This window comes from Acipenser ruthenus, chromosome 3, assembly GCF_902713425.1.
Source record: "Acipenser ruthenus chromosome 3, fAciRut3.2 maternal haplotype, whole genome shotgun sequence".
Classification (NCBI taxonomy): Eukaryota; Metazoa; Chordata; class Actinopteri; order Acipenseriformes; family Acipenseridae; genus Acipenser; species Acipenser ruthenus.
In genome coordinates, this window is record NC_081191.1 from 37,020,062 (window position 1) to 37,032,463 (window position 12,402).

Sequence of the window (12,402 nt, forward strand, 5' to 3'; positions counted from 1 at the left end):
TTTCATTGTGTGTGTGTGTGTGTGTGTCTATATATATATATATATATATATATATATATATATATATATATATATATATATATATATATATATATATATATATATATATATATATATATAATATATAATGTGTGTGTGTTTTATTCCATATCTTTTTAGGGTGGGATGGGAAGTGCCTTTCCTGACCTGCGAGGTGGTGGTGATGCACCAGACACAGGCCGTACAGCCCTGGACAACAAGACTTCACTCCTCAACACCATGCCTCTACTGCACTCCAGCCCACGCAGCCGCGATTACAACCCCTTCAACTACTCAGACTCTTTCAACAAGTCCAACCTCAAGGAGGCCATGTTTGACGACGATGCAGAGCAGTTTCCTGAAGGTGAGTTTCCAAGAATGTCATAGTCTTCAACTGTAGCTTGTCCACAGTTCAACTATAATTTTCTTAAATATGCGGTGTCCTGCAATCCTGTATATAGATTGTAGTTTTAACTGTTTGAGAGCATTTTTTCCTTTTTGGTTTAGGGATATTCCAGATATTTAGATAGTGACTAGTTCATTTGTAGATATTTTACAAGGTAAATTCACCCTTTTACGGCAGTAATGTTACAAAGCTGCCACTGGCTCACTCTCAAATCACCATTGCTACTGTATTTGAGGTACTTGTCTTCATATTTGCATACTTTTATAAACACTACATGCTAAATGTGTGTGTGACTTTGACCTCTGATCCAGTATGGCCGACACATACTGAGGTCCTAAAACCTTTCTTCATGATAGTACACTACAGGAAATAGTCTTTCTATTCGGTGCACAGCTGTATTCTATGATTCTGTCTAACAAACAAGTTCTGTTACATAGGATGTCCAGTTTTCAGTGCCACATTTAATATAAACTGTCCATATCGATTTATACAGAATGCACACTTTGACAAAGTGTCGTTACATTTGGTACACAGTTGTCTTCTTGGATTGTCTTTATCAAATTTGATGATGGTTGTTGTCCAATTAACCTTTTTGTGGCCACATTTATTTTAACCTCCTGCCATTGTACTTGCTTACAAGCCATCACATCACCCCAAGTCATACATCACCAGGGATGCTTTAATGTTCACAAAAAACACCAGTGTCTCATTTTCATAGCAGTGACCCAATGTGACTAACTGGGCTTTATACTTTAATTTACCTCCAAAGTTGAGGAATTAAACAATGTTAAGCATCAGTACAAAAACCAAAAAGTTTCAATTCACCAAAATACAAACAGAACTGTGTACATGAGCTTTATTGTTTTCTGATAAATCCCTTTCAGGTATGGCTTTTCCTTATCTGCTTGACAAATCTTGTACCAAAACTATGTCATTTTGCTAATGACCCATAAAGCCAGCTGCTTTGTCAGAAATGTAAAAAAAATATATATATATATATATTAAAATTAAAATCTGGTTCTGACCAGCATACAAAATATTGTAAGATTAAAGGAGCACATGTTTCCTTTCATTGTATTTCCAATACACATGTGGCTGTTTGCAGTAGAAACACCATGCACGCACAGAGTATTGACAAAATATAGGTAGCAATACTGCAGTAAGTGGCCATTATGTTGTGCTGACTTTATTCAATTTAACAATTGATACGGTCCACCTCAAGTATTAATGTACAAGTATTAAGTTCAAAGTTTAGTGCAGTTAAAGAATAGCTTTATTAGTGCTCTGTAACAAACAACCAGATAACAAAGTCTATTTGTTGTAGAAATATTTAGGATTCCATGTGAATATGTAATTTCTAGGTTTTTGTTAGTTGTGAGTTGCCAAAATTGGGGAACAAACCTGAAATGATTGGTGCAGTGATTTTTCAACACCGCATATCTCAAACAATTATGAGACAGACTTCATATTTTCAGTTTTATGGAAACTGAGATATTGGCTTCACATTCAGTACACATCTGTATACCTTAATTTAAAGGTTGAAATCAATTATAGATATCTTACAATAAAAATTAACCCTTTCGTCACAAGGGATTTAATGATATACACTTGTCGTCTGGTTTCACAGACCACCATTTTGCCCCAATACTTTTAGGTAAATGTGCAAGATCAGTGCTAATCTGGGTGTGTGAACATTAATAAGGTAAATTTCAGGAACATGGAGCCAAATACCAAACCTATCCTTACCTTGTCTTCACAGACAGTAATCTGGACCAGTCAGAGCTGGTGGGCGAGCTGCTGAAAGAGCTGTCCAATCACAACGAGCGTGTGGAGGAGCGGAAGGCGGTCCTGTGTGAACTCATGACACTCATCCGGGACAACCTGCTTGTGGTGTGGGACGAACACTTTAAAACCATCCTCCTGCTGCTGCTGGAGACACTCGGGGACAGAGAGGTGCTGCTCAGAGGATCCTAAGTTACATCATAACCGTGGCGCTTCCAATGTCTGTGTGGACTATCTAATAAATGTGTTTTAAATATATAACCTGTGGAACGTGTGTGTGTGAAATTGAACATGTATTATAATATCAGTGGAGTAAATAAATTCACTGAAAGTGGAATTAAAAGGTCACTGAACTGACTGTTTACGGCACCTTATTCAAGGTGCCTCTGTCATTTAACGAAGAGGAAAAAGGAAATGTAGATATTCGTGCCCGCATGCTCTCAATGTTTTCCAGAGGGTGTTCTTTGTCACTTCTGTGCGGAACATCAAGGGATGCTTCTCTTTAACATTGCCAGTATCAAAAGTATTTCTTATTTTTATGGAATGATTCTACCAATAATGAAAAGCTCAAAAATAATGTTCTAAAAAAATCACAAGAAATAAGGCAGTACACTTTCCCCGCATTTTAAGCTTTACACATCAACTAAGTTGTATTTGCTCGAGCTGTAACTTCCAGCTAATTGTTCCATATTGACTATCCACAGCACACTATCAGAGCCTTGGCTTTGCGAGTGTTGAAAGAAATCCTCAACAGACAGCCAGCGAGATTCAAGAACTATGCAGAGCTGACCATCATGAAGACTCTAGAGGCACATAAAGATCCACACAAGGAGGTCAGTCAGATCGGGCCTTTCAACACCTTCTTTTTTTGCACTTCTTAAACTTGACTGATCTTTGACACATTATTATAGCATGGACAGGAGTTTATGACCTATCAAAAATGTAGAGGGAAGTGAACAGTGATTTAAACTGCATAATACGCCATCACAACCTGTTTGACCAACTGGCCTTGTCTCTTGTTAAAATTATGAATTTTAACTTTTTAAACAATTATTGATTTGTCTACTTATGAAGCTTAAACTTCTGTTACACATTGTTAACCTGTGTTAGAATGATATTTTCATTAGAAATCCATTTTTCTTTTGCTTGTGCTTTAGAATACCAACATCCATTTAAAATACCAAAAGCTTATGACAAGCTGGCAGAAAATACTTAAAGAGATACAAATTGTGTATTTTAATCTGTTTTTAACCTAAAGCTACCTTTTGATGTCTGTGTAGGTGGTACGAGCTGCAGAAGAAGCTGCTTCGATGCTGGCGACATCCATCAGTCCAGATCAGTGTATAAAAGTGCTCTGCCCCATTATCCAGACAGCAGACTACCCCATAAACCTGGCTGCTATCAAGATGCAAACAAAAGTCATTGACAGAGTCTCAAGAGAGACCTTAAACCAGCTCCTGCCAGAGATTGTCCCAGGTCTAGTGCAGGTACACAATTCAAAATCCAGCTTTTATATGTGAAGCATGCCACGAATAAGAGGAATGAATAGTATTCAATCGATAAGCTACTTTTTTTTTTTATATATACATACATACATCCTCTGGCCAGAGTAAGAGCGGATATGTAAAAAGGCGGGTAAATGAATCCTGTTTTAAATACCATTATACACAGATGTAACAATTACTATATTCACACAATTGTTTTGAAATGTAGCTTTTATTGGGGAGCTCAACTAAATCCCTTGTTTAGAAAGGTACAGGGTATTAATGCTTGTGACAGAGTAGCCGTCTGCGGTGTGGGTGCGTGCATTCGCTGCTGAGTGACAGGCAAGAGATCGAGACGGAGGTTGAAGATGATGCGCCCCGCAGCCGAACATAGAATTTATTTACATATCAACACACTGAACAGCTCACGTGAAACTACCAGCAATGGCAGCGCACGGAGTACATACAACACAGTGTACGAAGACTTTGGTATCTACAATATCTGAACTAATGTTCTCTGTTCAATAGTAAATGAACTCCGGTACTTGCCCAGCTGCTGGCGGTTTTGACTTGCTTACTCACTCTTCGGTATCCAGCCCTGGTTCTGGTTCACTCACGCACTCACACACGTCTGCGAATTTCAGCTTCTTTAGCCAAGTTGGCTTTGGTTTTGCAGCAGCCCTGAGGTGAATAAATTGAACCTTTTTATACTCGACTCCCCGCTAGAACACACCTACCTGCTAATTAGATTCCACAGCTGGCAATCACACACAGCAGGCAGGCTCTCCCAGGAGTGTCAGGTACTTAATTAATTATTATAATAAATACGCACTATTTACAATATACATTTACACCAAAAAATAATCTTCACGTGCAGGGCTCCTGCCCTGCCACAGTGCTGTATACACTTACATTAGTGTCGGGTCATTTACACAGTAACAAAATGCATAGGTTTCGGAAAAAAACAACAACTTTCAATTGTAAGCACAACTCTTTCGCTTGTGCCATTTTGCATCAGCGCTGTACAGGTGGGTGGCGTTGCTGAAGAGCTTGATCATAGAGGATAAACGTTTAGGATGGATACATGACGGACTACTGTGTGTGTGTGTGTGTGTGTGTGTGTATATGTATATATATATATTGTTTTTTTAATAAACACCGCTCGCAATAAAGAAACGTAAAGGTACCCCTGCTCAAAAAATAAATAAACGCGCAACTCTGCCTATGTACATGACACCCCCCAAAGAGACTGCAACCGCAATCCAGCATGTAATACAAACTAATGTACACCCACCATAGTAAGCAAATGTTATTTTATAGTACAGTCCTGACAGATAACCCAAGATGAACTACTTACAGCACAGCAGTCCTCCACGTCCCTTTTTTCCAGCAGAGTTCAGTGCCAGCACAGCAGGGGATAAAACAAGGGCTGTCTGTTTACCTCGTCGTCAGCTTGGATGGTGGAAATTCAGAGGAACGTAGAGCTTTGCCGGTCACTCTAAGCGCTATCCGAAAGCTGGCTGAAGATATCTTCTTGTAGGGGGTTTAGTTGTGTTGTTTTTTATTCAATTGGACTTTCTCAGTCCTGTACAATTTTTTAACAGAAATCAAACCGATATTCAGAGAATATTTTTCGTTAAGAAAAACAACTGCATCACACTCAATTATCGTTCTCTCTCCTCTTCTTGTTCCGCCCCATAGCAACCAATACATACTCCTGATTCGCTGGTACAGTACTCCACTGACCTCCCAACTCCCACCTAATAGGCTCTCGTTAACTGTCAGTAATTGTACTGTAGTCGGTAGCTCGCTGACATCCGCTCTCGAGTTCTTGGGTGAATAAGGAAGCTGGCTTGGTTGTGGGATCGGTGGATCCATGTGGGGAATTGCTGCAGTAAGGGGGAAAATCCATTGGCATTCCACATTGGGGAAAGAATGGGGGGGAATAATAATTAAATTGAAAAGAACTAAGATTAGATGAATTTCCTGATACTACAAATGTTCTACATGGTCCCAGCCAAATTTAGCAGTCGCTTATTGCAAATTACTTCTTATAATGTGAATTCACGTAACACGAATGTCCTGTTTGTGAATTATTTGGGGAACAAAAAATTGAATTGGAATGAATTGCCCTAGTTAGAAAGGGTATTGGGAAATGCATTAACTTGCATCCAGATTAGCACTTCTGTACTGAATTTTAGTTCTTTTTTGGAACTACTTATCCTATGATGCATTTTGATTTGGCAAAAACGATGTTGCTACAGATTTCAACATTCCCGCGAACCATTGGTCAACCATTCTGTGGATGCAAGTTATCAGCGTTTCCAATTTTCTAATACCCTGATGTTGAGTACGCCTTGCTTTTGTGGTTGAACCGTCATCAGGATGGGACATGCAGATTTCAAGTGCCGTTCTTTGCAATGTATACTTTTAAAAAGTTAACTTGCAGCCATATTTTCAATTAAAATGCACAACATTTTAAGTAATACTTTTCATTGTACTGTAACTGAAATTTGATTTCAACATTACTGTAACATCAGTAAAAACTGACCGTATGCATTTGGCTTGGACTCTTGATAATAAAAATTACAGATAAGATGCATTTTTTGCTGATCCCCTAATTCGTATTAATTAGAGCTGACTTGTGTGTTTTCACAAAAAAATACCCATTTTAACTTTTCAACGTTAACTTATTTTGTAGCTTTAAATGTGTTCATGATATCATGTCATTTGATGACAGCAGTGCTTTTTTTTTGTTTTTAATGTATTGACTGACTCTCCATGTTCTGTTTCTCAGGGCTACGACAATTCAGAGAGCAGTGTTCGCAAAGCCTGCGTGTTCTGTCTGGTTGCTATCCATGCAGTCATTGGCGATGAGCTTAAACCCCACCTAAACCAGCTCACCGGCAGCAAGGTAGGTACCATAGACATGACGTCACTAGCACAGTACCGTAGAGGCAGAATGACTACAAATTTGACCGAATAGTTGAGGTCAAAATAATCAAATTGGTTGACTAGTCGCCACTTTAAAAAAACATATTAATAAATCATGTATTTCATGTATGTCTAATGGTATAAGGTATATACCGTTTAAACATACAGTTTTCGTGTTCCACAGGCAGATGTTTTGTGTTTAATACGTACAGTTTAATATATACAGTACTGTTTTAATACGTACAGTTTTCCTGTTCTACAGATAGCTATTTTGCACAAATAAGGTACACCCGGGACAGTAAATGTCAGTAACGGTGGCATTTGTGACGTCAGGCTGGAAAAACAGTTGCTGTTTACTTTTATTCTATGTATTTGATGGCACAGCCGTTGTACAGTTTAAACGTAACGTATACAATTTTAATTGTATTTAGTGAAAATATAAATTTGTAAAATGGTACTGCTTATTACTTCGTTTATAAAGTACTGATTTACCTTGTCCCTTGGAGTCCGTTATAAGTGGAGTTCACCTGTATTCACAAAGAACATCACTTGGCAAAACTAAACATAAATGAAGTAGATCTACAAAAATAAAACATTTATTCGTTGGAACATTGTAAATGTCAGAAAGTTATATATATATATATATATATATATATATATATATATATATATATATATATATATATATATATATTGACAGAGATCTCAAATTTGTTGCTATGTGACAATTGTTTGCTGCTCAATACCGTTGCTGGGTTGTAATGTATTTATGGCCATGTAGTGTTCCTGCTTCCTTCTGTCCACAAAGAACTGTGTGTGATACACGAAGCTGTGTCCGTGAATGTTGTGCCTGTGATGGCTGCTAACCTAATATGCAATACAGATGGATTGCTGGGGGAACTAAAACCATTACATTCCACTACTACGTGCTCTCAATCTCTGCTTCTGTGTTTTTAATGTGTTTTTATTTCACATTTTTTAAATAAATGTTTCAAAATTGAGAAATGATCATGCCTCCAACTTTATGAAAAAAATGTGCCTGTGGCCCAAAAACTTTGCCTGAGGAGAACAATGCTTAGTGAAATCACAAGGTTGGCTTTAATGCATCCAAATGAAAGTTAGTCTGAATAAACAGTATAAATTGACATCGTCCTTGTTTCTCTCCCCAGTTGAAGTTGTTGAACCTGTACATTAAGAGAGCACAGACAGGGAGTGGCGGCAGCGACCCGACGTCAGACATCCAGAGCTAGTGAAGACCAGCACCGGCAACTGGATCAGCGAGGGGAAGCGAGACTCAGCCACTTAACACGAAGAGAAATCATTTAAAGCACATCCTCGCCCATCAGAGTTATTGTTTTCAGTTACATTACTGGATGGATTTCCCTTAAGCCTGCATGTTAACTGTTGCACTAAAAGTTATTTTGAAATGCAGGGGGTTACAGTATTAGTTTCAAATGATAAAGGTAAAAGGAGATAAACAGTAAATAAAAACTAAAATAAGAATTGAAAGAAATAATTCAATCCTGTTCATCTTTTTTTTTTTTCATGCGAGTCTTCCCTTTTACCAATGTTACAATTTTCTAAATAAAATAAAAGAATGCTTTAAGCTTTTTAAATTGTTTGGCTTTTATCTGGCTGCATATGAAGTCGCCTATTTTTAAAGTGGTTCAGGAACAAAAGCACTTTGACACAAAAGTTATCATTGCTGTAGTAACTGCTAGAACCAGGCTTCACCTCCGGAATTGGAGCATCCTGTGGTAATGGCACATGCTCTTTAGGAGGGAGGGAGTAGAAAATATTGATTGGCGACACAATCAGCCAGTTCACTTTTATTCCCAAACCAAGAGTGTGTTGATCAAAAGTTTAGGGGAGCTAATACAAGCTATCAGCAGGTAATAGCCCATCACTGGATTAGTAGTTGAATCTGTTTTGGGAGTTACTGCTTTACTGAATGGACATATGCCAGACCTGCGAGTATAGTTTACCCAAGCAGGAAGCTTCGGAGTGGAATCCTTTGCACAGACACCCCCAGTATGTTCTGCATATGCTTTGTTAAATCGCCTGTCTTTCATAGAACATTATTGTCAGTGCTTTATCAATAGCTTTATGCACTTTGGTGGTAAGTCAGCTTCTGTTTTGGTGGAAACAGGGACATATTTTTATAATTAGTTCTTTTTAATGGGTTTATTGGTATCATAGCTATGTTCCCACTAGCCGCTCGCCAGCAAAATGTTTTCATGTGTGGCTCAATTAATTTTCACCACGTTTGCCACAGTTGTGAAGGCTTTGAAAAATGTAGTTGTGTAAGACTGTGCCAGCAGGATTACTTTGAACGTGTGCTGGTAGATGAATCAATACAGACTGTTTGTTTCATTTCGTTTCACCCAATAAAAGCCATTTAGCTTGATTTGCGTATGACTGTGATAGACACAGTCGGTGTTTGCTATCTCTTTTAAAATATGATGAATATAGTTTAGAAATAGTAACAGAATGGTTCCAAGAAGATTCGGAAGAGGAACAATTAATAAAAGAATAAACATTTATTATTTTAAAAAGGATTTGTTTCGCTATGATTTATTGATTTTTAATGTCGGAATCAGTGCAATATTACTGCAGTAGTCCCAGGTGAAAGAAACATGGTAAAAAAAACTTTTTAAACAGTCATGGCTGAACAGTCCTGCTTAATGTTACAAGCTTGTGTAACTAGAGCTGCTGCTGGTCAGGGAGGCATTTATATTAACATACTTACAGCACTGTATATTGGCAGTTTCATTTACCGTTATGCAGTGGAAAGTAAACCGTGACACCATCAAAGTAATGTAAAGGGGCAGCATATGAATATCTGCAAAGATTTTAGCAAATCTGCAAGCACGTTTTGTCATGTGGGACTGAGTTTGTCATTGATTAAATGGGAGTCAGTGCACTTTTAAATATACTGCTTATGTGTCAGTAAAGGGTAGGGTCTGGCATTTAAACATCTATATTTTCAAATAAAGTACATTTTTTTGTCTTGCTGAAACAGTATGTTTCTAACCAGTTTATACTAAATGTTTATACTTTATATAAACAAATGTCCACAAAAATCATGTAGTAAAATGTTATTATTTTAGCTTTGTGAAGTTGTAAAAGGCAGACGGTACCTATATTATGAATTCTACCAGTGACAGTGTATTGCTTGTATGTCATTCAGTCTTGCATTGGAAGCTGAAAAGCTCACCTATATTATTTGTGTTTAGGAAACCTGTGGCAAGTGTGGTGTTTAGGGGAGAGGAGACAGTTGTAGTCAATATGTTTATTGTATTGTGTACAATAAAACAGTTTTTCGGTTTTCTTTAATATTCTTTGGTGTGGCTTAAGTTTTTGCAGTGTGGCTAAAAATGGTTGTTACTTTAGCCACAGTGGCTAACTAAATGAAAATCTTAAAGGGAACGTAGCATAGTATGACAGTCCTTAAAATTTCATTTTGTCACAGAGCCAACCAAAGAAATGGAGGAAATGAGAGGGGTGCGTAGGGGGAGTCCAGTGGTGGTCTGATAATGATATGTTCTCTTATTACTAGTTGTTGCTTGTTTGATCCTAATTGTGAAGTACAGCATTGTACATCGAATTTGAGTTGCACAACCAAAGGCATACAGTAGAATTACTATCCAGGCAATGCTTAATACAGAAGGGAAGCCATAAAAAGAGCAGTCCTGTATGGTGTACTCTAGCTCTCTGTGATCTTTTGGTTTAACTAGTATTCTGTTTGAATCTTTGAGTTCTATAACAGCAGACTTCTAAACGTTTACCCAACTTGCTTCTACGCTTAAAAAAAAAAAAAAAAAACCTTTCTCTTCGTTAACGTTTGCTAACAGTGAGCCGAGATGCTACTTTTGCACTTAATGTCATTTCCGTTATAGGGGGGTGATTCTGATGGTGTATAGGTGGAGCCGGATATTGGCAATATTCTTTTTTTTGTAAAAAAAAATAAAATAAAAAATACATAAATAAATACAATACAATAGAACAAAAGCAAGCAGTTAGTGTGGCAAGTGAGTCCAGCTGAGAAAAGGAGTGTGTTGATATGGTTGCTTTGCTCTTGCAAAAGTAGTCTCCTTTTTTCTTTAATGAGAAATTAGTAGAAATGTATTTAAAGACCTGAAAAGGCAAACATTGTGTCATTTGTCACTCTTTTGTTTTATATAGCAGCTGCGTCAGAAAGCTGTGTACGTTTTTTGCTTTCTTTTTTTTGTGTGACATTCTAGTTGTTTCCCACTGTTCTGTTACTTTTGTGTATTTATAGATCTGTGCTTACAGTTGTGCATATAGCTTCAATAAAACTGTACATAACATTACCTGAAAAATGAAACCTTCTGTGTCCTTTTATTTTCTCTTGAACAGGGGTGGCAGGATGGTACAACATGTGTTTCAGTATTGTCAAGATTTAGACTGAACAAAGGTTTCTTGTGTAAAGACTATACACACAGTACTATCTTACAATATTACTAACCCTTTGTCTGGCTCTAAACTTAAGGACAATAAAACAAACATGTTCTCTTTCTTCAGCCCTAATGTTTAATCCAGAGCAGTGCTCTATCCCGTATGGTTCATACAGTATTTGACACAGCACCACAAATTTGTTTTGTGAAAGAACACTTTCTCCCAATTTGTAATGACCAATTATTTTTAGGGTCAGCTCACCGCTACCACCCCTGCGCTGACTTGGCAGGGCGAAGACGAACACACGCTGTCCTCCGAAGCGTTGCGCCGTCAGCCGACCACTTTTTTTCACACTGCGGACTCACCATGCAGCCACCCAAGAGCTACAGTGTCGGAGGACAATGCAGCTCTTGGGCAGCTTACAGGCAAGCCTTCAGGTGCCCAGCCAGACTACAGAGGTCGCTGGTGTGCGGTGAGCCGAGGACACCCTGGCCGACCTAACCCTCCCTCCCCCCAGGGAGCGCTCGGCCATTTGAGCACCGCCCCCTGGAAGCTCCCGTCCTCGGTCGGAAAAGGAATAGCCTGGACTCGAACTTGCGACGTCCAGACTATAGGGCACATCCTGCACTCCACACGGAGTGCCTTTACTGGATGTGCCACTCGGGAGCCCCCGTGAAAGAACACATTTAATGTACAAAAATGGTCATTCACTGTGTAGTGAGAGGTGGGCTTGAGATACTTACACAGACCATGTAAATTAAATACTTTTACTACATAAACAATTTATCTTCCTTTGCAATTTTCTGTTTCCGCAGTTTTCATTTGGGGATCCCTTTTCAAAACTAGTTTAAAAAAGGGGGTTGATAACCTCTGAACTTCAGTATGACCAGCTTATTTTAAAAGTTTTATTCCATGGTTGCTACAGCCTTGTTTTTATTAAACAATATTTGTTGGTGTTCAAAATATCTGTCTCTACATTGCACCCAGGAACTGTGAAGGGAGAAAACCATACATAAAGCTGTGTAATTGCTTGCTGAATATTGTCAGCAAGCAATCACACATCCTAAAATAGACAGGACAACAGTGCAGTAATTGAGTCACAAAAATGTTCAGTGCTACAAAGCATATCAACACTCTATCCTTCTCTTCCATTACTTCATTTTTGAGAATCAAGCTTGACTCACAACATCAATAAGGCCTAGTCCATCTGGTTGATTTGAAATGAACTAGTCCAATCAATGCGTCTGTCCCCTTCAGACATGTTAAAGGAGAGATTCGGAAATAACTATGCGCGAGTAAATACCATATATATATATTTGCATGCCCCGGTAGCTAAATGCTTAGTTACGGCACTGGGCA

General features: G+C 38.2%; 1 protein-coding gene across 37 annotated transcripts in view; it reads left to right on the forward strand.

Moving 5' to 3' along the window:
- Positions 1 to 10,972, forward strand: part of LOC117435503 (CLIP-associating protein 2-like) — a 147,442-nt gene extending 136,470 nt beyond the window's left edge. For all 37 annotated transcript variants that reach the window (XM_034058708.3, XM_034058719.3, XM_059012852.1 and 34 more), the window contains 6 exons: positions 160 to 382; positions 2,184 to 2,377; positions 2,911 to 3,039; positions 3,487 to 3,693; positions 6,488 to 6,604; positions 7,794 to 10,972. In XM_034058708.3, coding sequence (XP_033914599.3) covers positions 160 to 382; positions 2,184 to 2,377; positions 2,911 to 3,039; positions 3,487 to 3,693; positions 6,488 to 6,604; positions 7,794 to 7,874 — 951 coding nt within the window. In that variant the 3' untranslated portion in view covers positions 7,875 to 10,972. The remainder of the gene's footprint in view (positions 1 to 159; positions 383 to 2,183; positions 2,378 to 2,910; positions 3,040 to 3,486; positions 3,694 to 6,487; positions 6,605 to 7,793) is intronic.
- Positions 10,973 to 12,402: the final 1,430 nt, after the last annotated feature.